This window comes from Lasioglossum baleicum, chromosome 5 (genome assembly GCF_051020765.1).
Source record: "Lasioglossum baleicum chromosome 5, iyLasBale1, whole genome shotgun sequence".
In the NCBI taxonomy this organism is placed as follows: domain Eukaryota; kingdom Metazoa; phylum Arthropoda; class Insecta; order Hymenoptera; family Halictidae; genus Lasioglossum; species Lasioglossum baleicum.
Genome location: NC_134933.1, coordinates 17,414,000 through 17,439,203, shown reverse-complemented (window position 1 = coordinate 17,439,203; position 25,204 = coordinate 17,414,000). Strand labels below are relative to the sequence as shown.

The window sequence follows — 25,204 nt, the reverse complement described above, 5'->3', positions numbered from 1 at the left end:
TCACCGACGGTTTAGCCTCTTCACCTGAATTCTGCGTAATGGGACCAGCTGTTAATGGAAGGAAACAACCACTTGCCAAAGAACAATTTCCCTTACGTAACACTGTCGATGCTGATCCAAGAAAATAGGCTGGAGCCCTAATTTTTTTGTCACATCGTGTTTAAACATGCGCTTCTATACATAGACTCGACGAACATACATATATAAACTTCGTATCGATTCAGTTTTCGTAAAGGTCAAACGCTTCTACTTGATCTTTTGAAATGCGTTGTCGCGGCGTCACACCTACGGATCAAAATCTGCATCAATATATCCGTGAAAACGAGCCTTCCAGCATCTGCGCAATGCGATACGAAATTTTCGAAATTTTCTCAGCAAAAATGTTTACGCGCAATGGCTTCGAAGTAATTCTTCTCGATATCTTCTAGAATCTACAGAGTGCACAGGCTGGATTAAATTATTCTAACTCGTACGCGGATTCGGTCGATAAAACTGCACTGTTAAAATAACAATGATGAATCCGTCGAAGCTTTTAGATCCCACAAATCGTAATGAAATTCAGTTTAGGCGACCGCATCTCGAGGGAAATTAAATTTTAAAGTTGGACGAAAAATTGTGTCAATCGCATATAGGCGATGTGGCAGTCGATATGAAAAACGATGAGGATGTAGAGTGGTCTTAATTCTGATGACCAGAAGCTGTAGACAGTGAGAACGAGGAATAGCAGCAGTTTCCGCATTAACTATTTATATCAAGCATAATCGAGGATCTGTAGACGCGAGTAATTTCGGAGATTGATGACAAAGGCTCAAGGAACTCTCGGAAAGGGTGAATGTAAAGTAGCCAAATATTTGTATTGACCATAGTCACACAGTTGAGGTGGCGAACGACTATCATGCAACTCGCTGCCAATTTTCGTGCAACGTGTACACTGTGACCAGGATCTAACAGGAGCTTTCATCGTGATCGATCGTTCTGTTATGAAATCCGTAAAGCCTCGTGTGTTCGGAGTTAATGGGACAGAGCGATGTCGCGATGTGACATTTGCCATGCTTTCTCGCACACGGTTTTGTCGATCATCGACCAATCTCTCTCGGCGAAAGGGGTACACGCATATTCCGGTCTGTGGGACACGGAGGCATTGGGGCGCCGGCGCTTGCTATTGATTCCGTGGGGTATCGTGATTTCAAAAGTTACCATCGTAGTAGAGGGTGCCACAGTAGCTAACTGCTCCTCGTCCCATAAGGAGGCCCTCGCGCTTTTCTTTCTCTCACCCCAGCAGGTCAGTGACGAACTCGAAACGATACATCCTGACAAAGAACTAACGCTTTTCTTTTCGTCAGTTCCGTCGTAGAATCGCTCGATTATCGCGGTCGCGAACACCGGTTCGCCGTCAACCACGGGACGTCGTTCTCTCCGTTTGAATCATTCCCCGGGTCCACGCGATCATGTCAAATCGCAGCCCTGTGCGTCCAAGCGGGCCCCAAACGGGATTCTTCGTTTCCACGGAACCGTTCTTCAGCATTTGTCATTCTCTCACGGAAAAATTACGCGCTCGGTTTCGCAACCGAAGAGGAATGTCACTCGATCGGTCCTCCCATGACGTCAACGGGGAAAATAGTATATGTCACTCGCGTTGAATCGTCGCCCGTTGGTCCTGCGAACCAACGACGAACGTTCGTTTTCTTTCGTATCTCGCGAACACCGATTTCTGCTTCTTCATTTTCCGAGATTGTCACAGATCGTCGCGGCTAAAGAACGATTTTTCATTCGCGGAATGTCATGCGATTCTCGGCTCGCTCTCGAGGCATCTCGCGTACGAGGTCAGGGACGTGGTGAAGCTGAAAAGCAAATATCTCTCCCCCTTTTTCGCGACTCTTCCCAGCCAGCAACGGATTCTTTCACTGGGAGATTGTGATGACGTTTCTGCCGAGTGCTTTGCTTCGATGAGAAAGAAGGCTCGAGCGGAAGATCAGTGGTCGACACGTTGTTTTATTGTCTATTGTTTACTCCGAGTTTCCCTGCTCCCACGGACTTCGCTTTCGACGGCCGCCCTGCGCGCACGGTCACGTAAATATTAGGTAACCAAGATTGCTCGTGCTTCCATCGATAGAGATCAATGATACGAAGTGGATCGAACGATATTTATATTCGGAACGGTTGACACCTTTCAATTCAATCAAAGGAAACGTTTCGATTTTGTTCAAGTTTTCAGTTCTTCGTCGAATTAGCTTTCGTTTAGCATACGTAAGCTCAAGTTTAAGCAGTAATAGCTGTACATGCAGCATGAACTTTCTTGGTTACTTGATCATTTCCATAGAATCGTCGAGATTTCATTCATCTTGAACGGTACGGTTAACGGTTACGAATAATAAGACGTTTTTGCCTTGTAAATTCTTTTGCGCAAATTCAGACAATTTTGTTTAACACGCACACGATGGATTAGCAGCTGCGTTTGCAGAAGTGGGCGAGAAACAGTCGGCGAACAGTGCTCGAGCGAAAATATTTGTGAGAAACTAAACGTTCCGTTTGAACGACTACACTTTGGAGAAGTGCTTTTTGTTTTCTCTCGTATACGCCACTGAAACTTTGAAGTTTGTAGTGCGAATTGTATGTGCATAATCGTCGGATACGAACAGACTGTTGGCAATTAATTTCGTTCGCCGAGTCTCAAAAGAGTAGAGGACACGCAGACAGCTTTTATACTACAAACGAATGATTAATGTGTTTTTGCACCATTACTGCACGTAGTTTAATTAAACCCGTAGATGATTATTCACATAATTCATTCAGTTTTATAAATAGTAAATTTACGTGAACTCGGCTGAACGTTACTTAACCCTCTGGTGAACAGACTGGAAGAAACTCGGCATTATTTTCTGATCCGCTTAATTTCGTTTCGAGGTTTCCAATAGTTAAATTAAATTCGTCTTTTATTCGCGGCAGTCGTATGTGATTAAATAACGATCTATAAGCACAAATAACTCTGTTCATCAAGAAAATCGTAGACGAGAGATCGGGTGTATTCGCCCACGCGCCGGAGGGTCGACAAGAGTGCACGAGGATTTATAACGATTTAAAAACGACTGATTTCAGCAGGATGGAGTCCATAGGCGCGTGTGGCATTTCCGTTTGATTCTAGCAAAGAAAGAAACCCGTGGTTCACGCCACAGAAAGAAAGAATGGCGAACACAGCCCATCTAGTCCGTCGGCAAAGCTCGCGCGACCTAAAGCCTCAAAAAAGCGTCGACAGACTCGAAATGAAGGAGATGAGAGGAAGATTGGTGGCGGAGAACAGAAAAAATGTCAGTACTGCCAATTACGGTGCCACGAACGCAGCCTTTGAAGACTCCAGTCCTAACACAAAGGTAAATATTCGCAATTCAATCTTAGCGATCGAGATCAGTATGGAAGAGATTATCTACAAATTTTTCGTGAAAGTAATCGTACAGATCACAAAGAAAACCAGTTACATTTTCTCCAGGACATAACTTTCGTCTAATTATCCACGATCCGAGAAAGATTAAGAAGATGATCAGTTCTCGTTTGTTTAATTTATTGCAGAGCAAACCAGGAAACGGGGGTGGGAGCAGCAAAGTCAGCAACAACGATGGGAAAACGACATTTCGACCGGAAGCCGGTGAGGACGAGAGGGAAAATTGGGACAGCAAACTCACGTTTTTGTTAGCAACTGTCGGGTACGCAGTGGGCCTGGGGAACGTGTGGAGATTCCCATATCTCGCTCAAAAGAATGGCGGAGGTATGTGGTAACGAAAGCGACATAAAAGTTTTTCGATCGATTAAAAAATATGAATTTTTCTGTACGCAATGCAATGTCGATGCCTTGTTGATTCTTAATGTTCACGACTCTGAAAACAGGTGCATTTCTAATACCATACTTCGTGATGCTGGCGATCGAGGGCATACCCATATTTTATCTGGAACTGGCAATTGGCCAGAGATTACGGAAGGGCGCTATCGGCGTGTGGAATCAGGTGATCGTCGCGCGATGCATGGAATAATATTATAGAAACAATCGAAATATATTTGAATACGCATTCACGAGTTGTCTGTCGTGTTTACAATAGGTTTCTCCGTACATGGGTGGCATAGGAATAAGCAGTGCCGTGGTTTCCTTCAACGTAGCTCTGTACTATAACACTATTATCGCTTGGTGCCTCTTCTACTTTGTTCAAGTAAGTCCCTAGAAAACATTGCTCACACGTAAACGATTGCTTGAATTCTTTCCTGAACCCCTCACCGAAAAATAACACAGGGTTTCCCGATAAAAGCTGTTCGATGTGTGTTTAAAACGAAGTACATTTAAATTTAGAAAATGCTCTGCTTATTTGAATGTACGAGATGATCAATTGCAATTACACCGGCTCAATGATTTTTGTAAGCGTTACAAATGTTTTCCGCAGGGAAGTACATTCCGTAACAAAGTCTTAAATACTCCAGAGAAATATTTACTGATTTGTCGTTATCCGAAGCATTCAATTTCTCAATTCTAAGTAGTCTAAACCGATCCAGCAATTTCTATCGAGAGCCTATAGAAACGAGCAGCAATAGTAAACTCGTTAATATCGATCATCGGCGATTCTAATAAACGAATCTTCTGGCTGGCAGAGTTTCCAATCAAAGTTACCGTGGGCGGAATGTCCGAACGTGTATTTCCAAAACGGCTCGTACGCCCCGGAGCCGGAGTGTGTGGTAAGTTCAATTAGTCCTTCGATTAATGAAGACAATTACGCCGCAACCGGTGCTAATTCCATAGGTCAGCAGTCCTACACAATACTTTTGGTATCGGACCACTCTGATGATATCGAAGGACATCAATAGCCCGGAGCTATTCAATTGGAAAATTGCGCTGGCGCTGGTTATCGCTTGGATTCTCGTTTATATGTGCATGATCAAGGGAATCGCGTCTTCAGGGAAGGTATTCCTTTAGAAAGTGTTCAACACTCGATGCATCACTATAGAATGCAAAATCAATTGGTCGAGTTGTGAAACACCTTTATCAATTGCTATGTTTTTTATAGGTCGTGTACGTGACTGCCACGTTTCCATATATTGTTCTGATCATTTTCTTCTTCCGCGGCGTCACACTGACGGGCATGTCCGACGGTTTGCGCCACCTTTTTATGCCGAAGGTAATGTTGCGAGTCTTAAATCACTACATCGTTAAATTAAACGTAATGTACTCATTTTATAATTCTTCAAGTGTTCCTAATACTTCTAATGTTCATATTTTACTTCCAATTATATCTGCTACTTATTGCGTAACATTACCGTATAATTCTTCTTGTCATTTGCTTTACGTAAAGTGCACGAATTTCCAGATTGTCATTTCCAGATTATCATTTTTAAAGAAGAAATAATGAGAGTAGAATACAAGGGAGTAGACTCGCGTTTCCAGGATTGCACGGGTGCGGGATGCGCCTTCTCATTTCTCGATAATGCAAAGAGGGGTTACTCAGTAATCAAAAGTAGATAAAAAGTCCTATTTTTACGTTTACGAGGCGTAATTCTCATTATTCGGCAGCGTAATTTCCGTTATTCGAAAGCATACAGCTGCGCACGTAAATAGCTATTTTCATAAAGCTGCTACAGAGTACATGCTGCCGAATAATGCAAATTAAGCCTCATAAACGTAAAAATAGGACTTTTCAAGGCAATCGCGGCCTGGATTGATCTTTTATCTAGAGCTTTCGACTACTGAAAAACCCCATCATTGCATTACCGAGAAACGAGAAGGCGCATTCCGTTCCCTTGCAATCCTGGAAACGAGTCTACCACCTTAATACCGAGGCACGATGTTAAAAAGTATTCTAAGAGCTACAAAATGACGTAGAATACGTCTAGATGATATAACCGTATGCATTTTTAAATGTAAAATACCGGTTTTTCCAGTGGTGGAAAATAGCAGATCCGGTAGTCTGGCTGGAAGCGGGCACACAGATATTTTTTTCGCTCGGCCTGGCATTTGGTGGTTTGATAGCGTTCTCGTCTTACAATCCCGTGAACAATAACTGCTATCGAGACGCTATTATGGTCAGTATGACGAACTGTTTCACTTCGATGTTTGCAGGGATTGTTGTGTTCTCCATCATTGGTAATTATCCACGTATTACCGGAATTATTCAGCTATCGGTCGCGTGTCTAGACGCATCGATCTCCTAACGCTGTGGTTGCAGGATTCAAGGCGACCATGGTGTACGAACAATGTCTGTCAGACAGGAACGCCACGATTCTCAGTATCTTCGGACCGAACAAAATACCGGACGAACTACCGATCGCTGGCTCGCTTTTAAATATTACAACAGGAAATGGAACTCTGGACAATCTATTCATGCCCGAGCTGCCCGAGTGCGATCTCGAGAAAGAATTGGATAATGTCAGTAAATAAAATTATTAAAATTCTCTACTTCTCTTTTCAGTGCTTCACGAGTTCCTATTTCGTTGTTATAGTCAGCGTCGGGCACTGGGTTGGCGTTCATTATCTTCACGGAAGCGATCAATCAGTTCCCCGGAGCTCAATTCTGGTCGGTGTTGTTCTTCCTCATGCTGTTCACTTTGGGTATCGATTCACAATTCGGTACTTTAGAGGGTGTCGTCACAAGTATCGTGGACATGAAGCTGTTCCCGAATTTGCGCAAGGAGATTCTCACAGGTCAGTCGTGTTATATCACGATTACCATGTTACGTAGCTAATTACCATATTAAGTAACAGTCTCCATCTGTCAACGCCGACAGATGGAATTATGCTGTTATCTCACGAGTTCGTTACCTTCTCTCGCTTGCATCCCTACATTGCCCTGACGAAGTCACTGACCGCAATACCCCTATTCATTTGATCACTGACCGCAGTGCTCCCTCCGAATTGGTCAGTGACCAATCATGTGGTTTCTCTCATGACGATAATATATTTTATCAGGTGGAATTTGTCTGGTCTGCTGCATGATATCAATGGCGTTCGCCCATGGTGCCGGTAGCTACGTGTTCGTGCTGTTTGATAATTTCAGCGGGAACTTCCCTTTGCTAATCATTGCCTTCTTCGAGTGTATCGCTGTGTCTTACGTGTACGGTTTGAAGAGGTACGCAGAAATCTTTGGATATGAATTATAGATTTTTAACCCTTAGCACTCCGAACATTTTCTGATATATGAAGATATTATAAGAGAAAATTATTTTAGAATTTCTTTACTTTGATCTCCTTAACACGTCCCGTGCCGAGCCGTTTTTGCTTGACAATTAAAACTTATGTGTTTTGTTCTATACTGCATTTCTTATAATCCCTTATTCTTCTGGTGGAAAGATATTCTACAGTGTTAAACTTGTTATAAAATATATGTTTTTAGTGCATTAAATAAATATGTCAGCGTTACCACCATTGGTACACGTGGCATGTAACAGAGTGTTGTAGGGTTAAATACTATGAACTAATTGTAAGAACGTAAAGTGTTAAGAGTGTTCTCCTGTTAGATTCGCCGATGATATCGAATTGATGACCGGAAACCGTCCAGGTCTTTATTGGCTGATCTGCTGGAAGTATCTCAGCCCATTGGCGATGTTGAGTATCCTGGTCGCCTCCATCGTGGAAATTATCGTTGACGGTAGCGGGTATCCGGCTTGGATCGCCAGCAAAGGCGTCACGGAGAGACACGAGTGGCCAATGTGGGCTCTGGTTCTCATCGGAGTTCTTATTCTTGCATCTGTTCTCTGGATTCCTGCGGTCGCTCTTTGCAGGTAACATAATATAGGTCTTCATAGAACAAGCTCAGTTATTTCTTGCAGACGTGATCGTACTAGAAATGTTCCTTGTACAATTGAAATGGTCTGGCTAACAAATGGTAGCTAACGTTATCGTTACAGTTTGCTAATCTTTTCAAGAAGATTTTCAATCTTCTCTGACTCTATAAAGCGTGACACTTTATAGTTGTTCTTACATCTGACAGAAGTTCAAATCATATGGTCCAATATTAAAAAAGTAATCGTCTTTTTAACAGTGTCCGAATGCTAGTAGGAGTCGCTGTAGATTTCTGGAAAGCTGGCGTTGAAAGGGTTCTCAATAGTCTGTTCTCCTATCTAGATTTTTCGGAATACTCATAATCGAAGATAACGAGAAAGCTTGGTTCCCCGCTGCGGATTTGAAAGAGTTTCATGGGATCATGCCGCACGAAGTTACGCCCGCCGAGACATTGTTGTTCTGCATAAGAAGCGACGGATCCGAAGGATTCTGTTGTCCGACCGGTGGTCCCAGCGACGACGACGAGGACCTCACCTAGGAATGGTTGTCGTCGCCTATGTTGGGCTAATATGTGTTTAAAAGGTTCATAGACCGGAAAACAGCGTTCTCTCATTTTTCAACGCGCCTCAACTCCCGACACTTAGCCCACATTGTAGCTCGAAGTCGATCTTCAAAGACGTTAACCCTTAAGTGGATTTTCAAAGTGTAACAATTGACCTAATTTGATTAACCCTCCGTATGCTATGCCAGAGTCATTTGTGGCCCGTCGCGGAATTTGAGGGGAATAGGGTTATCTTCTGTCACATGACTATGCTATGGCGGAAGCGTGGGAGAATAGCGTCGTGGAAGGGGAAGGGTAGAGTGGGAGTCTTAATCTGGCGTCAATATTAGTGAAGTATCAACGCGCCCCTTGTGTTTATTTTATTATTACAACACACTTATAAATTAATTTACCACCATCAGTTTATACTATGATTATTCTTAATCGAATTAATTAATTTTAGATGATATTGATATGTCCCTTGGAACGATTAGTTGAATAGTCAATTCTAGGTTTCATGGTGATTCTTACCGAATTGATAAGTGGTTTTGCCTTCGCAGTACTCGAAACGCTGCGAGTGTAATTGAATTTAAAGATGCACTGATCCATTTAACGGTTAATTGGATTCTATAGAGTGGTACAAAGATATCGCGTCAATTACCATGAAGAAGAAACATACGTACACAGGCAATCTGGTCTGCGAGTGTATCAATTATCGCCGAATGGTTTCTAGCAGTTCTCTTTCAGCGAGAAACATAGGACACAAAGAAATTTGGGTAAAAGAGAACAGGAAGGAATCGTGTCTCATTTTTGGTAATGTCGTACGTCATTTGGCAATGTCCGCTGTTTTTCGAGTTTCTGAACCATTTGACAACGCGTACACATGTCAATATTAATCCGGTCGATATATCGTGAGCATGTAGGGAATTTTCAATAAGACGAGGACGAAGAGATGCATGTGAAACTGGAAGTTCGACGCAGGCGATGCTAACGGCACGAAGTTTGCGTCTCGAGTTTGAACTTGCAGTTTTTTAATCTACAAAAAACCATGTTATATATAAATATATAATACATCTCGATATCGTACGGTTTTAGAAGTTTTATTTCGTCGTTTCTTCTATCGAGAGAATCGGATTATCGAAAGAAGAGAAGAGAAAGTGCTCGTAAGAAAGTCTCGTTGATTGCAAGATGTTTTCTAAAGAACTCGAATCGGTGGAACTGTAACAACGTTCGCGAGATGTATCGTATATGCATGAACTATTTAGCGCGTAACACACCATCTTAGCATTTGCAATACATATTCGTAAAGGTGAACTTAAAACCGATCGCAAATCATTAATGAAACAGAAAAAAAAAATAATGAACTAGCATAACGTTAAATTTAGAAACAAGATACCTTTGCGCTTAGCGGTCGCAGATTATGTGAAATGTAAGGATAGAGTAGGAACCGTCCAATGGGCGTGACGAGGACGTTCCCGAATGTATCATTATACTAATTTCCGTTTTGTAAGGTGTCTAGCTCCTGATCGATTCTCCGAAATTGAACGATTTGTATTTTCCTTCGAATTTAATACAAAATCACGTACAAAGTTTATATATATAAAAAAAAGAGAAGAACAAAAAGGAAGCATCGATGCCAATTACTTGCGACGCGTGTTAGAATTCGCCGAGCCCCGTTCTTTTACCAATGGTTTCAATAGCGTCGAATCAATTTATCGAAACGGTTACATATCTAGAAGGGAGTATTTACTAAGAGAACAGACCGAATAACAATTCACAGAGAGAATCGATCGGTTAGATCGGCAATTGGATCACAAAGGCATCAGGAACGATACCGAAGGTTGAGACGAACGCATATCAAAAACGTATCAAACGCGAGGATTCATTTGCAATTTTAGCGTGGGCTCGAGAGTGAGAGCATTCTAATATTATAAGGACAATAACAAATTTCATAAGACTCGAGGTTGAAGAGACATCGCGTGACAATAAACACAATCGAACCGATTGAAATTAATTATTCGAGAATCCGGCATTATGGTCAATGTATGCACTGCACTTCTTGCACATTCACAGAGGCCTATAAAATCGTGAAGTTGGCGCGTCGAATCGAAGGAATAGCACGTTTCCTTTTCACACTTTCACGGATTTTTCAGATCATTTATTCCAAATTTTCTGTTGGTCCGAAATACAATTAACATTAATCCATTGCATAGTACAGGTTTTGCACTGCAAATTCACCCTTTTGCAAATCAATTTCACGTTTTTGTAAATAAATCTCACCCTTTTGCAAATCAAATTCGACATTTTGCAGAATTAATTTCACCCATTAAGAATATTTAAAATTAATTACAATTGAAATTACCTTGAGTTCAGAAGAAGTCAGAATAAGACTCAATACTCAATAAGCTTCAATAAAAGCTTATGAATATACATATCTGCACACTGTTTTCGTACATTGCAAAATTAATGAATTGGTAATTACTTTTAAATAAGTATTTGATGAACATCCTTGCAATAAATCAAATTTTGTATTTCTTAACAATTAATTTACAGTTGATTCGATTTTCTTTGCAAAAACTTGCTGAAGAGCACGTTATTTGCAAAAGGATGAAATTGGTTTGCAAAAGGTTGACATTGGTTTGCTAAAGAGTGTATTTGACTTGCAAAAGGGTGAATTTGGAGTGCAAAACCTGTATCGACATGGTTGTTATTACACTGCGGATTGTTACACGAATTTTTATTCGCATGGACTGTGTTGCAAAAATAACTTCAACATTTTCTAGAATTTTAAAGATTCACGCGTAGCAGAAATGCATAAACACCCGTTGTTTAATGATTGTTTATTGATATTTCACGATTTGTAGCAAAAGATACAGTCAATGTACATGTACAAGAACAGGCGCGGAATTATTAATTTGTATAATCAAAAGATGAATGTTGATTATTGATTAGTTATTTTTCAAAGGGTAGTCTAAAAATGCGCCAAGTTAGTTCATTTCATAGTGCAAATAAGGTTTTTCTTTTTTGGTAGAGTTTTTACATTCCAAATCGGTCTAACTGCCTAAATTGGGAATAACGATTGATTACAGTTAGCTAACACAGATCTATTCCTTCGATGAAAGAGTCGTCTAGTAGCGAAGACTAGAGCAATAGCGAGATGCGCTCAAATCACGTCTATTTGTACTTCGGATCTCTCTATTTTGTATGTGCGCTTTTGGGTATGGTCTTTACCCCTTTCTAACAAATTGTTGATCGCAAATCTGTTATACTACAAACCGAAAAAAAACGATCTCATAATATCAGGAATAGGTAAAAGATTGGCCACCTATAAGAACGAGAAAATTTGATCCCTGTCTTCGATTAACTATAGCTATACCTTCTTCTCGTTTTTAAGATACCTTCACATAGATCGTTCTTTGTTTATCAAGAAGGTGCTAAACTATGATAACATAAGAGTGATTTAATACGAAACGATAATGCTACGTTATATATACATATACATATAAATATAAAAATATATATATACATATATACATACACAGTCGTTAACGATAGTGTACGCTAAGGTCTTCTCATTGAATTAATTAAATGATTGCCTTCGACAATAATTCGGTTGCTCCCGATCGGTTAGGTGGTTTACTTAGGCTTATGTGTTATGTTTACTCGTATAACATAGATCAGCTGTAAATAATTGTTGAAGTGTCTTTTAAACTGTAAAACGACAATAAAACGCGGACGAGGACTTGCCATGCACAACAAATGAAGAATCTCCCGAAAATGGATAGTACAAATCCTTCTTTCACCATGGCGCGTTTCGTAGGAATAAACACGAAACACTGTGGAATACCAGACAATAATATCGAATGCATTTCCGTTTTTCGTGTCAATATTTGGCTCGGGCCTCGAGCGACAACGTTATCATGTAAGTCTTCTATCGTACAATTGTATTAGAATAATTACCAAATTCTTATAAAATACGAGGTGTTCTTCAACTAGTAATACAACTGAGAAATTGAGTTTTAATTTCAACACACAGCAAGAATGTAAAATTTCATTTTTCTGAAATTTTTATTGCAATATAATTTAATTTAGAAACAGCGAGTAAGTCAGACAAATTGTTCAATTTATCACGAGTTTTCTATAGATTTTGCTTACACTAACAACTGCAGGACACCTCGTATAACAAGTATACGTAATTGTTAGGTTAATAAAAGTTAAGCACTCTTTAATTAATCGTATTTAAGAGCTTTTTTCTCGTTACTTTATCTCGATTGAGTTAAAATTCAGTCGTCACAAAATTCAGTTACTTTTTATGGAAATAAATAGTACAAATAATGCAAGACATTAAAGAAGAGCAACGCTGAACGAGTTTGATAATGAATATTTCGCAAATAAACAGGAAAGGAGCTCTGAATAAAAAGAGTAGTCGATCGACTAGACTACTCGATTGAATCGACGTTCGGCCCGACAATAACCGTTAAGCAAACGATATACGCTATTTATTGTATTTTTGTAGCTAACTAAGAAACACGTTCTATTGCACTTAATATTTTTAGCCACGTGTGAGAAATATTTTACAAATAAGTCAGATGAATTTGTATTTAATATTCTGTTTGCGCACAGTTGCCGTGATTTATAAATATTCTTTTAGATCGATTTGTATTTAATATGTCTAGTCGCACATAGACAATAACTTCTAGATATTTTCGATAAATATGTTGACATTAGTGTGCTGTTTGCGAGCGCTCGAGGCTCAAACAAATAAATAGTGTCAATAAAATAATACTATTAGAGTCTATTGCGTGCTTAATCAATGATAAAATTATAAAAAAAATACGGAATATCAACTTTTATAGTAAAATTTTCATCGATTGGACTTCGTTGTTTCCGTTTGTTGTTTTAGAGGTGTCCGATCGGTAACGATAGGTGTGTACGAGAAGTCGGGTGTCCATCCATATTTAAAATGCAATTAACGCGTGAGATAAGAAGGCTGTGTATCCGAGGAGACACGAGAGTGTGGGCTACGAAGTTAGTTTTCAGAGACGAGATTCGTGTTGTTTAAATTTTATTCACGATACATCGTACCAGATAGCCAAACCTCGATGTAGCTTGTGCAATAAAATAAATAAGATACACAGAGATGCGGGAGGTAGCTAATGTTACAATTATATGTATATATATATAATCAGTTTTATATATATACACATATAAAAATACGAGTATATATATACACTTATATTACGTATACGTAAAACTGTACATATATATATTGTTGTCAGTTGAATGTTAAAATAAATACCGTGCGTGAATATGGATCTATAACTACATTTTATTTGATCGATTTAATTAACCCTTAACCGGACTATATCGGGGGCCATTGCAGACCTATTCAAATATATTGATAACTATCTTTATGCAAGTATATGGCTCTTGAAAATTTTGAAAAAATGCCAGGATATAAAATATGACAGAATTTAGTACGATTCTAATTGATTTTTGATCTAAAAAGGCTACTACCACGGAAAAAAAGATTTTCTTTTGATTCGACTTTCTTAGAATTCGTCTACAAAAACATTGCAAATTGTATTTGTAAATAACAATTAACTTCATTATTTTAAATAAATTCATTTAGACTTGCTGAAATAATAGATAATTTTTTTGCGTTTTATTTGAATATCCAAATAACAAATAACTTGTTATTTAAATCATTATTTAAATAAATTTATTTATTGCCCAACACTGATTAAAAGCAAAACTCAAGGACAAAAAATTCCTAGAAATATTGAAGCATAAATTTAGGAAAATCAACACAATTCCTACTTCAAATTTTATATGAGACACCTCAATTTGTAATTTCAAAATATTTCATGAACGAGAATTATTACCTTGCACTGTTTTATACATAAATGTTCCAAGAATCGATCTGTCAGAACAGAAATATGTTGAAGCAGTCATGCAAGGGAGTGCTTGTCCACATCGTTGGCAAAAGGAATTATTATAAACATTAAACAGCTAGAATTAATAAATGTATCATAGTATTATGTTGAATAAATTAATAGGTGAAAATGTTCATGGTTTAAAAGTTATTCTGTATCTCGAGTTTTATTGCCTATTTTTACGAAAAAATTAGATGGCAAGGTGGTCAAGGGAGTGCTCGTTAACATCATTAGCAAAAGGAATTGTTATAAACATTAACCAGCTAGAAATAATAAATTTATCAATAATTGTCACGGCGATCGACATCGATCGATATTCGGTGGGGTGGGGGGTGCCGCTCGAGCTCAGCGCCCTCGGCGGCTCGGCAAGAGCTCTCCGTCAGTCAATCAGTCGGGGCGGGGGAAGCGGCGTGAGCGGACGTGCTGCGGGACCAGGAGCGCCAGGAGAACCGGAGGGACCAGAGGTGGACCAGAGGTGGACCAGAGGTGAACACCACGGCGATCGACATCGATCGATATTCGGCGGAGTGGGGGGCGCCGCTCGAGCTCGGCGAGAGCTCACCGTCAGTCAGTCAGTCTGGGCGGGGGAAGCGGCGTGAGCGGACGTGCTGCGGGACCAGGAGCGCCAGGAGAACCGGAGGGACCAGAGGTGGACCAGAGGTGAACACCACGGCGATCGACATCGATCGATATTCGGCGGAGTGGGGGGCGCCGCTCGAGCTCGGCGGCTCGGCGAGAGCTCTCCGTCAGTCAGTCAGTCGGGGCGGGGGGACCGGCGTGAGCGGACGTGCTGCGGGACCAGGAGCGCCAGGAGAACCGGAGGGACCAGAGGTGGACCAGAGGTGGACCAGAGGTGGACCAGAGGTGAACACCACGGCGATCGACATCGATCGATATTCGGCGGAGTGGGGGGAGCCGCTCGAGCTCGGCGACTTGGCGAGAGCTCTCCGTCAGTCAGTCAGTCGGGGCGGGGGGACCAGCGTGAGCGGACGTGCTGCGGGACCAGGAGCGCCCGGAGAACCGGAGGTACCAGAGGTGGACCAGAGGTGGACCAGAGGTGGACCAGAGGTGGACTAGAGGTCATCTACAGTTACCCTGGCCTACCTTCAACTGTCAATTCAAGAAACAACGGTAAGTTTGATTACTAATATTTTTCAAAACTTCTTTTGTCTTTTTGAACTCGTCCTTCATACTTTTGAAATTTTTATCGAGACTTTCAATGAAGACTATTGAGTCTTCTTCAAATTTATCAATTTTATTCTTTATAAAAATTACATTTTGAGCGTCCCACTCGTATGCAGGATTACAATTGCTCTTGTGAACTGCTTCGTTGGTTGTTTTCGCACTCGTGTGCGGGGTTATAGTTATTCTCACGAGCTGTTCTGCTGGTTGTATTCGCACTTCTGTGCGGGGTTACAATTGCTCTCATGAGCTGGTTCTCTGGTTGTATTCGCACTCATGTGCAGAATTATGATTAGTCTTCTGACTGTTGAATTGAATTTCCAATTGTTTGCATCGGAACTTTCACAAGTCCCGCTTCGAAACATTTTCATATCTTGTCTGAAATTGGTATTCCTCCGATCGGAGGTCCCCCAGGGGCTCACTTACGGATGGTGCCGTGAGTGAGTACGGGGTGTACTAAGAAAACCTGAAAACAAGACTTTATTAGATTCCACTTTATGGATATTAGTCTACAAAAATTGCAAACTGCATAAACATCCGCAGTCTTGTAATGACATTTTAAAAAATTATCACCTTTAGGAAAATTTCTTATGTAACATAATATTTTTGTCTTTTTAAAGCTAATCATGTTTTCCTCTGACATGTTTCCCTATTAGCAATAATAAGAGAGATATTCAATTGTCATATATCGGAATCGTGTCTGACCATGACTTGACATTTCTACTTGTAATATAGTAGAAACTTCTACTTTGTAAAGTAAGTAGATATGGCAGGTCGTGGCCAGACACAATTTCCGAAGTGTCAAATTAATGTTGAGTCTATGGAGAAATTTAATGACCGTTTCAATTAAGGTATTTATTGACAATTTACGTAATTTTGCTATCTTTTTGTGTTTTCTACTAAATAAAATACATACTATTTATATTGATCAAATGATTTCAGCAGTCATAGTGGGGATATATGTATACGTATTCGCACTTTCGCACGTGCTATAGTTTACATTCGCCATAACCCCGAAATCGGCAATAGTGTTTTCACATTTTATCGTAGTACTATCACTTTCTTTTTCATAAAATTGATTCTACAGTTGCTTATAATTCTCGAATACATTTAAATGTGATTAAGTTCTTTATCGAACGTTCCGTGTAAAACTTAACCTAATGTCGAATTGAATTTGCTACGTATAAATGAAATTAGTTGTTCAAAATAGTGTCCCTTATGCAAATAAACGTTGTTGTACTTTTCTAAGTAATTAAACAACTTTATACAAAGTGTATGTTAAGGATATCGTTAAATCGATTTTCTATTCGAAACATGAGTATCTTTACTCAATATTTAAATCCATTGACTGGTACTACTACCTGGGAGGAAAAGGATGAAAATTATGATTACCATCAAGAAATTGCTAGATCAGCGTTCGCTGATATGCTACATGATCATGAAAGAGTTAGTCTTACATAGTGTTATTTAAATAATCTTCTTTATACGACAATGTTTCCAGTGTTCTTATAATTCCAGAATCAGAAGTATTATATTGCTCTTAAAGCTGCTATCGAGAGGAAACATCAAATGGGAGAGAAGGCCAATGTACTTGATATAGGAAGCGGTACTGGTTTGTTATCGATGATGGCTGCTACATGTGGAGCAGATACTATAACAGCATGTGAGGTGATTCCTTTCTTCAGAAAACTGAATTATCACTGTATTTATAAATAAGACATTTATTAAATGGTTAAGAAGTTGTCAATTATTCCTTAGGTTTTCACATCGATGGCTAAATGTGCTACAAAAATAATTAAAAAAAACAGTTACGGAGATAAGATCAAACTGCTGCAGAAACGTTCTACAGAAATAAGAGTGGGAGATGACGGTGATATGCCTAAGAAAGCAAACATTCTAGTCACGGAAGTGTTTGATACAGAACTTATCGGAGAAGGCGCCCTATCCACATTCCGACATGCTTATGAAAATCTACTAGAAGTATATACATCATATGTTCGAGTCCTTGTATACAGGGTGGTTCACCAGATATTACCAACTCGATTTTCGTCATTATTATTATTCGTAGCGAAACATGTTTATATAAGGTTGAATGGTTTCAATAGATGCGTACATTCTTTGCAAAAAATACAAATTTTCTACCCACAGTTTGTCAAATCTGGCTGTGTGGATGAATGTCCCCCGCAAGGTGTAAATAGGCAGAGCTTTACAACGATAGAGAACTGATCGTCACCTGTCAAACGATGCACGTGTCGACAGTTCAGTTAAAAAGGAAAGTGATACAAGTGTATTCACACAAACATATAAACAGTTGTTTTGTATGTTTAGTGCTGTAAGAAATAATGGACAGTATGCACTTTCGACGAGGTGTGTACCTTACCGTTCATATGTTGCATCCTTCTCTCGTCGAGTGTAGTCTTTGCTTTTGTCTGCGCATTCCTAAGTTTTGGTCAAGCGCACAGCTAGATTTGACAAGCTGTACATTGCAACAGACTGGAGTGAAATAGAAATAAATGTTCTATCTTAACATGTTTAAAAGGTTGAAAACAATATAACAGTATTTTAAAATTCTTTCAATGTTTTAAATTACACCTACTCATTTTTGCTAGAAATGCATAAAATCCGCTGTCTAATAATTATGAAAATGGTGAACCACCCTGTATACTGCATACTTGCGATGCATAACTTATTACTTTTTTCTCTCTAGGAGAACAGCATAATTGTACCACACAGTGCTACAATCTGGGTCCAAGCTGTTGAAAGCACTTCCGTTCATGCATGGAACACAGTACAAGCAATTAAAGAGAAAGACAAATATTTATTGCACACTCCACTATCCGTAAAGTCCTGTTTCGGAGCAGCGGCTGTGCACGATATACAATTAACGCAATTTCCATACGACGCATTTAAACCTCTGATACCACCCCAGCCGATATTTAGGTGGGTGTATATTATAAATTAAAGCACTTCTTGAAAAATTCGCAGGATGTTTTAAGAAGGAACAATTATAAACTTTCTGAGTAACATAGTACACAAGAAAATAACTCTTCTCTTTGCCTTGACACCAGTAAATGAAGCAAATATTTAAGCGGCTCGTCGCTCATGTCTCGATAAGCATTCACTTCTCAAAGTTTATTCGCTTGGTTCGAGCCAATTACGATGTGTGTGCTATATACTTCAAAGGTTTGTAACTCCTTTCCTGAGACATGCTACACTCAACAGGTGGAGAAATCTCAGATAAACATTTCAGGTTTGATTTTTCCGGTAAAACTCCTTTGTCGTACAACGAAAAGATATGTTTAGATGTTAAGCCAACAGCCAGTGGTACAGTTCATGCTATTTTCATGTGGTGGGACTTGAACATGGATGTGGATAATAAGGTAATAATTATATGCCAAGGGATACTTTGAACCTGGTGCTAAATATCTTTCGTATTATAGGTTCTGTTAAGTTGTGCCCCTGTTTGGGAGCATCCTGATGCCAAAAAATTACAACGCCAAGGATTAAGCCTAACGGAGATAGCAGATATGATACCGTGGCGGGACCATTGGATGCAAGCTATTTATTATTTACCTGTCCAAACCTCGGTCGTTGCCAATCACGAAGTCAGTTTGATTGGATATCATGACGAATATTCCTTGTGGTTTCAGTTGCTAAACGAATCAATGTACGCTGATTTCAACGCTTCGTTTCTACTAGAGTAATGTCAGACTGTAAGTCTTGCTGAAAACTTGACTGTGTGTCCCACGCTGCCCATTCCACTGGGGGGCCTACCCCGTGTGAACTACTAATCCAATTACAAAACTTCTTTATTTTTCATTATTTTTTTATGGAACTTTGACCAACATATTCATGGCATTTTTAAAAATAAAAACGATACCAAATATGATATAATTCCTATGATATTTACTTGTGTAATGATCGATGAATATTTCAGACGCAAGAAAGAACAGCGTGTATGGGTAATGATTTGAATTGTGCCGGCACGCCGCATCTCTGCGCGTCGTTTCCTTTCACCGTTCATTACACAAATAAATGTAATTGAAATGATATCATATTTGGTATCATTTTCATTAGAAAAATGCCACGAATATGTTGGTCAAAATCCCATTAAAAAATAATGAGAAATAAAGAAGTTTTGTTATTGGATTAGTATGGTTCTCGGCGACCGAGGCCTCTCGAGCTTCGCTGTCATTTTCTACGTTCCAGTCGGACTTCCAGTCCTGGAAATTGACTTCCAGTCGGACATTACTGTATTTACCATTTAACAGCTGCATAATATGACCGTTTACTTTCAGCAACGAGGTACCGGACTCTGAAAGGCCTATCTGCAGTTGCGGCATTCACGTCGCTTATTGTAGAACTCGCATAGGGCAACTCAACGATCAGAAACGAAACGAGAAATATATTAAAGCGCTAGAGAAAAAAGTTACCTCGGATACAGTTTGTTTATGTTTGTCGGATGGTTGTTTATTAAGCCTCGCGGCTATTAAAATAGGAGCAAAGAAAGTATTTATTTTAGAGGCAAATTTCCTATCCAGAAAAAGCATCGAGGTGTTTGTGAAATCCAACAAACTATCGGAGAAAGTAGAAATAATTGAATCGGTGGATAATCTGCCCCCGGAAGATGAGATTGATTTAATCTTCGGTGAACCGTACTTTGTCACTTCCATCGTGCCGTGGGAGAATCTTTATTTCTGGTATCTCAGTTCAAAGTATTCGTCTCGTGTTCAAAGGATACCGATCGGAGCGACAATAGTAGCTGTTGCCGTCGAATTTAAAGATCTCCATAAAATACGAGCTCCGCTTGGTGTCTGCGAAGGTTTCGACTTATCGATCTTCGATGTACTCGTCCAAGTGAGTCGATACACTAATAGCGTAAAGCAGTGGGCAACAATTCATTAAAATTTAGTATACGAGAATATTTCCACTGGTTTACCTAGCTACTGTTGCCTAGAACTGCTCCAAACTAGACCTACTAAGAGGTAAATAATGTTTAAAATTATTTTTTAGGAATCAAGCGAGAAAAGTGATAGTTCGGTGGAAGCCCAACCACTATGGGAGTACCCAGCAAAAGCATTAAGTTCACCTTTTGTTATTAAACAGTTCGATTTAACGCAAAACATTAATGAATTAAAGCATATACATATCTCCGATACGGTTCCTATTCTAGAGTAAGATTGCTTTTATTTATTTCCTATTTACCAAGAGTCTAGAATACATATTAACGATTTGATTCTTTGTTAATCTAGGAATGGATCGTGTAACGGCATAGCTTTGTGGGTGGACTGGCATTTAAACTCTGACATCACAGTATCATCGGGACCAAAGAAAGAAATACAGCCAGGCAAACGAATATTGTGGGATCCATTCACGAGACAAGGTGTACACTTATTCAGGAACATAACGGACGTTACGCAACAAAGCGTTCTCCAATGGTCATTCGACTTTGTGCCACAGCACGGAAATATTAAATTTGATTTTCATATATTGTCAGAACCCCTTTGAAATAACCTGACGCATTATTTATAAAAATACATGTTATTCAATTACTGTCCCTTCGTATACGGTTATCAAAAATTAAACATTTATTACAGGACAAACCTCTTTAAATAGCTATAATTAGTATTTCATTTATAACTTTAAGCTACAAAATGGAAATGTTACGTCGATTCCTCGGGTAACGTGCGTAATTGCTTTGCTAGCCGCCGTCCTATGAGTTTAGGATAAGCTTTTTGTTTAATAAGAAATTCTTTGCTTTGATGAGTTACAGCACCATTTTCCAACTGAAACCTGGGGATTTTATAAAAATTCATTTTATCAGATCAAATGCGTACTACTGGGTGGTTCACCAGATTTTACCACCTCGATTTTCATTATTATTATTATTCGTAGCGAAGAATGTTTATATAAGGTTGAATACTCTCGAGAGAGGCATACATTGGTGTTGTGAGTTTTTTTGTACGTGGACGCGTAGAAGAGATATGAAGGTCATCAGTATTGTTTTAAATGCAATCGTAATTTTTTTTCCTGCACCAATCGATGGAACTTCATATTCTTTAAAAACAAAGTATTATCTATTAATATCGAAAAACCATTAATTAAGGAAATATTTTATTTTTAGTGTTACGAAATCTCTTGATAATGTTACGAATTCAATGTGGCAACTATTTACGTTTTACAATGTGGCTCCAACAGGATAGTTGTCCTGCACATTATGAATCGTTGGATTTAACACCCCTCGACTTTTTCTTACGGGTTACTTGAAAAATAAAGTATATTCTAAGGCTCCGACTACAATTGCTGATATGAAAGATCGCATCATCACTGAATGCATTAACATACCACCAGTTTTATTACATAATGTAAAACAAACATTACTTTCTCGATTCTCGACACATTGAACCTTTTGTGTGAATAAAATTAAGAGAGTTAAAATTAAAACATTATTAAGAGAGTCGTGATTTCATAAGAACACTAAAATTAAAATATTTCCTTAGCTAATGGTTTTTGTAGAGAATATGAAGCTTCATCGATTGGTGCAGGAAAAAATACTAATGACCTTCATATCTCCCCTACGCATCCACCTACAAAAAATCTTGCAACACCAAAGTATGCATCTCTCGAAACCATTCAACCTTACATAAACATTCTTATGAATGTTAAGTTAACTAATAATGACAAAAATCGAGGTGATAATATCTGGTGAACCACCCTGTATATAACATTGAGGGCTTACCTGCAGAGATAATGCAGAGGTCCAAGCATTTTATTCTTCAATTCCGGATCACCTTCCAAGATAGAAAGCGCGAATGCACCAGTTTCAAGTGTAGATAAACATCCTTCAGTTGGTTGTGTTCTAATAACGTATTCACTTGTTGGAACTCCAACCAGTTTGCATGCCCTTATAAGACAAAGTGCTGGACTGGAGTGATATATTGCCTATAGAAAATTGAGAAACAAGTTTCCATAAATGATGCATATTCTGCTTCAATTAATCTTTGATAATTGTTCTTTTGAAATTTGAGTTATTGAGGATTGTACCATAATATGATTATCCCATTACCTTTGCCTGTGGCCAAGTACCGTCTAACAAAATGAGATTATAAGGCTTTTGTCCATCTACGCCAACAGGAGTCAGTTTATCGAGTGCTATAGCATCGGGTGATGGATACAGTAGTATAGTATTCTTGTCGTTAAAAATTTCTGTTAATTCTTCGTGTTTAGGTAATGGAAACTTTTTGCCCCTGGATCATGGGATAAAATCAAGTCAATTGTATTCTTTTATATTAATTTATAATATTTCTCATAACATACCTATAAGTAATGCATTTTCCAGGTTCTAGACCAAGAGCTAACATTGGTGCCGTTCTTAAACAACGTTTTACTTCTGCGGGATGTTGTAGAATGATTATTCTTGATGCAGGGCATACTACGTGTTTTGGTAGTCCTGGACACCAGCAAACTGCCACTGGTCTCCTGAAAAATTAGAATGATCCTCATAAGAATCAATCACTTGCGCGTTACTCTATAGGTTTTGCACTCCAAATTCACCCTTTTGCAAGTCAAGTTCAACCTTCTGCAAATCTGTTTCACGCTTTTGCAAATGAATTTCACCGTTTTGTAAATCAAATTCAACCTCTTGCAAATCAATTTCTACTAATAAGAATACTCAAAATTAATTATTTATTTAGATTTATTTGTAAACACACGTGAACGGCGTCATTGCTACAAGGGAAACAGAAGACTCAATACTCAATATTGAATTTCTTAACAATTAATTTACATTTGATTCGATTTTCTTTACAAAAACTTACCAAAAATACTTTATTTGTAACAGGGAGAGGTTCGAATGCAAAATCTATTTGTGTACATTCATTGTAGCCATTTTCTGATTATTTAAAAAATGAAAGTATATACATATATAATTTAATCTAAATAAATAAAAATAATTAATTTGGGTGAAATTAATTTGCAAAAGAGTGAATTTGCATTATTATTATTTCTTAAAGTACACGATATAACCTAAAACTATTCGCTTACTTACTTGCATTGCGTACATTTGTCTCTTGTTTCTGGAGGGTCAGCATATATTTCTGATAATTCTTGCCACACAGATTCTTCGTTTGTCATAATAACAATATAGAAAAATAGAAAAGGTATCGACCGTTGAATATTGATAAAGGTGCATACATAATAAACAGTTGGAAATAGCGTGAATTATAATAATCAAACGTGACCAGAGATATTATCAACAGGATCTAATAATATACCTTCAAAATGTTAAATTTCCAGTAAACTAATACCATTGAATGTAATATTAGAAGAAGATAACATTTCAGGATCCGATTGTTTGGAGTACTAATAATGTCAATTTATCTTATATAATTATCAGAGAGGATTGGTATATACATATATGTATTACATATGATATATAAATCGAGGATAATACCGAATTAACAACTATATACATAGTTGAAACATGTTTTTATATTGTAAAATATGATACAGTGTACGAATAAATTTTTTGAATGCTGAATCAGTGCTTCGATTGTGCCCAAATTTTCTGGCGCATGTGCGGCGATTTCAGCCTCAGTAACATACGCTTCTCGATAAAATGGGGTTCCTTAAGCACCCCGCAGAATTTTAAAAACTTTATATGATTTGATTCTGAAAAATGAATGTATAACAAGTGTATTTGTGTACTCGTAGGACACGTCCTGAAGTCTTTTTGTCCGGTAAGATTATTTCGGTACATTCCCGCCAATATAACTGCCTCAGGGCTCTGGCCGCTCTGCTACCCAATAGTAGATACGTTACTGTTTTCTCGCGCAGGCGCGAGAAAATTTGGGCACAATCGAAGCACTGTGCTGAATTGATTTTTAATGCAATACAAGAATTTGAGTATGCATATATATATATATATCAGTGGGGCCATCGCACTGATATCAGTGGGCCATCGTCGCTCGCGTTATTGCGGCATTGGTCGTTTTAAATTTCTTTCGGATATCAATTTTTTATTTCTATCCACATAAATCTATATTTTAGTACTTGTATAAAGGAATCACTCTTTTATAGTTCGTAAAGGGTAGTATAATAGCATGTTATTCAAAGGAATGAAATGGTCGTATCCAAAGATATATATATGAACTGTATAAAAGAATCACTGTTTTATTGTTAGCGAAGGGTAGTACAGTAGCATGATATTCAAGGAAAAGAAATTAAAGTGTTTAAGGATAGAAATAATTGAAAAATGCTGAATCAAACTATATATATTTTTGTAATCCTATGTTACCAATCATGTACGCATTTAGTAAATAGATATGACTTACCTTTCTACTGACATTTTTAATGAATCTATCTCACTTACCTTTTATTGGAACGGAGTCTCGTGCGTGGCGTAATACAAAAATAAAGGAGAACCCATGCGATACGTGAACACGAAAGATATCATTTATTTGTAATTTATGAGGACAAACAAGTAAATTTACATAGGAAGGACACTTTCAGTAAAACACATTTGCTAAACCGATGTCATGCTTAACATAAAAAAGAAAGAAGAAACTAACCGAAATCTAATCACCAGCCTTGCTGATTTAGTCTTTCATAGAATGTCGTTCGTGTGTTTCGGGACGTTGTAACACAAACGTATTAGAACCACGAGACATTTCGAAGCAAAAGCATGATACAATTGTACGCAGCTTCTCTTCCTGCTAACGATGCTGCTAGCACTAATCTTTAATCACCTCGTAGCACAAAAATAAAGACTTAACAGGATTGTTGAATGGACAGTAA

The 25,204-nt window shown here is 38.5% G+C and overlaps 3 protein-coding genes across 13 annotated transcripts; 2 read left to right on the top strand and 1 right to left on the bottom strand.

The window, feature by feature from the left end:
* Nucleotides 1–1,169: 1,169 nt before the first annotated feature.
* Nucleotides 1,170–13,613, top strand: LOC143208687 (sodium-dependent neutral amino acid transporter B(0)AT3). Of its 5 annotated transcripts, none has more exons than XM_076423317.1 (14): nucleotides 1,170–1,282; nucleotides 3,097–3,368; nucleotides 3,565–3,760; nucleotides 3,880–3,995; nucleotides 4,089–4,196; nucleotides 4,630–4,713; nucleotides 4,778–4,939; nucleotides 5,043–5,153; nucleotides 5,914–6,115; nucleotides 6,198–6,397; nucleotides 6,472–6,673; nucleotides 6,938–7,097; nucleotides 7,486–7,749; nucleotides 8,093–13,613. In XM_076423317.1, exons 2-14 carry the CDS (start codon nucleotides 3,183–3,185, stop codon nucleotides 8,286–8,288), a joined length of 2,187 nt encoding a protein of 728 aa, XP_076279432.1. In that variant the 5' UTR covers nucleotides 1,170–1,282; nucleotides 3,097–3,182; the 3' UTR covers nucleotides 8,289–13,613. The 5 variants fall into 5 exon arrangements, with proteins under 5 accessions (XP_076279432.1, XP_076279434.1, XP_076279435.1 ...); XM_076423319.1 differs by having other exon boundaries at nucleotides 1,184–1,282; nucleotides 3,100–3,368; XM_076423320.1 differs by lacking the exon at nucleotides 1,170–1,282 and adding an exon at nucleotides 1,289–2,081.
* Nucleotides 13,614–14,977: 1,364 nt separating this feature from the next.
* Nucleotides 14,978–20,922, top strand: Art7 (arginine methyltransferase 7). Of its 6 annotated transcripts, XM_076423327.1 has the most exons (10): nucleotides 14,978–15,058; nucleotides 15,296–15,358; nucleotides 16,956–17,077; nucleotides 17,168–17,389; nucleotides 18,117–18,349; nucleotides 18,660–18,789; nucleotides 18,850–19,076; nucleotides 19,708–20,266; nucleotides 20,423–20,583; nucleotides 20,662–20,922. In XM_076423327.1, the coding sequence occupies exons 3-10, from the start codon at nucleotides 16,979–16,981 to the stop codon at nucleotides 20,915–20,917; spliced, it is 1,887 nt and encodes a 628-aa protein (XP_076279442.1). In that variant the 5' UTR covers nucleotides 14,978–15,058; nucleotides 15,296–15,358; nucleotides 16,956–16,978; the 3' UTR covers nucleotides 20,918–20,922. The 6 variants fall into 6 exon arrangements, with proteins under 6 accessions (XP_076279442.1, XP_076279439.1, XP_076279441.1 ...); XM_076423324.1 differs by lacking the exon at nucleotides 14,978–15,058 and having other exon boundaries at nucleotides 15,217–15,358; nucleotides 16,928–17,077; XM_076423326.1 differs by lacking the exon at nucleotides 14,978–15,058 and having other exon boundaries at nucleotides 15,225–15,358.
* On the bottom strand, nucleotides 20,577–23,793 carry Dtwd2 (DTW domain containing 2). Of its 2 annotated transcripts, XR_013008960.1 has the most exons (6): nucleotides 23,457–23,793; nucleotides 22,727–22,888; nucleotides 22,476–22,656; nucleotides 22,149–22,351; nucleotides 21,014–21,202; nucleotides 20,577–20,923 (listed from the first exon to the last, which is right to left on the bottom strand). XR_013008960.1 is itself a non-coding variant. In XM_076423355.1 (5 exons), exons 1-5 carry the CDS (start codon nucleotides 23,540–23,542, stop codon nucleotides 21,073–21,075), a joined length of 762 nt encoding a protein of 253 aa, XP_076279470.1. In that variant the 5' UTR covers nucleotides 23,543–23,792; the 3' UTR covers nucleotides 20,577–21,072. The 2 variants fall into 2 exon arrangements, 1 of the variants encoding a protein (XP_076279470.1); XM_076423355.1 differs by having other exon boundaries at nucleotides 20,577–21,202; nucleotides 23,457–23,792.
* Between the last annotated feature and the right edge of the window lie 1,411 nt (nucleotides 23,794–25,204).

Bases quoted from the DNA above. Each gene is read 5' to 3' on its own strand.
- LOC143208687 (XM_076423317.1), top strand. From the start codon at position 3,183: ATGGCGAACACAGCCCATCTAGTCCGTCGGCAAAGCTCGCGCGACCTA. The intron at 5,154-5,913 runs GTAATGTTGCGA...CGGTTTTTCCAG, and splicing joins GCCACCTTTTTATGCCGAAG to TGGTGGAAAATAGCAGATCC. The intron at 6,116-6,197 runs GTAATTATCCAC...CTGTGGTTGCAG, and splicing joins TGTTGTGTTCTCCATCATTG to GATTCAAGGCGACCATGGTG.
- Art7 (XM_076423322.1), top strand. From the start codon at position 16,685: ATGTTAAGGATATCGTTAAATCGATTTTCTATTCGAAACATGAGTATC. The intron at 17,078-17,167 runs GTGATTCCTTTC...ATTATTCCTTAG, and splicing joins ATACTATAACAGCATGTGAG to GTTTTCACATCGATGGCTAA. The intron at 20,584-20,661 runs GTAAGATTGCTT...TTGTTAATCTAG, and splicing joins GATACGGTTCCTATTCTAGA to GAATGGATCGTGTAACGGCA.
- Dtwd2 (XM_076423355.1), bottom strand. From the start codon at position 23,542: ATGACAAACGAAGAATCTGTGTGGCAAGAATTATCAGAAATATATGCT. The intron at 22,657-22,726 runs GTATGTTATGAG...CCCATGATCCAG, and splicing joins GGAAAATGCATTACTTATAG to GGGCAAAAAGTTTCCATTAC. The intron at 21,203-22,148 runs GTAAGCCCTCAA...TAAAATCCCCAG, and splicing joins CCTCTGCATTATCTCTGCAG to GTTTCAGTTGGAAAATGGTG.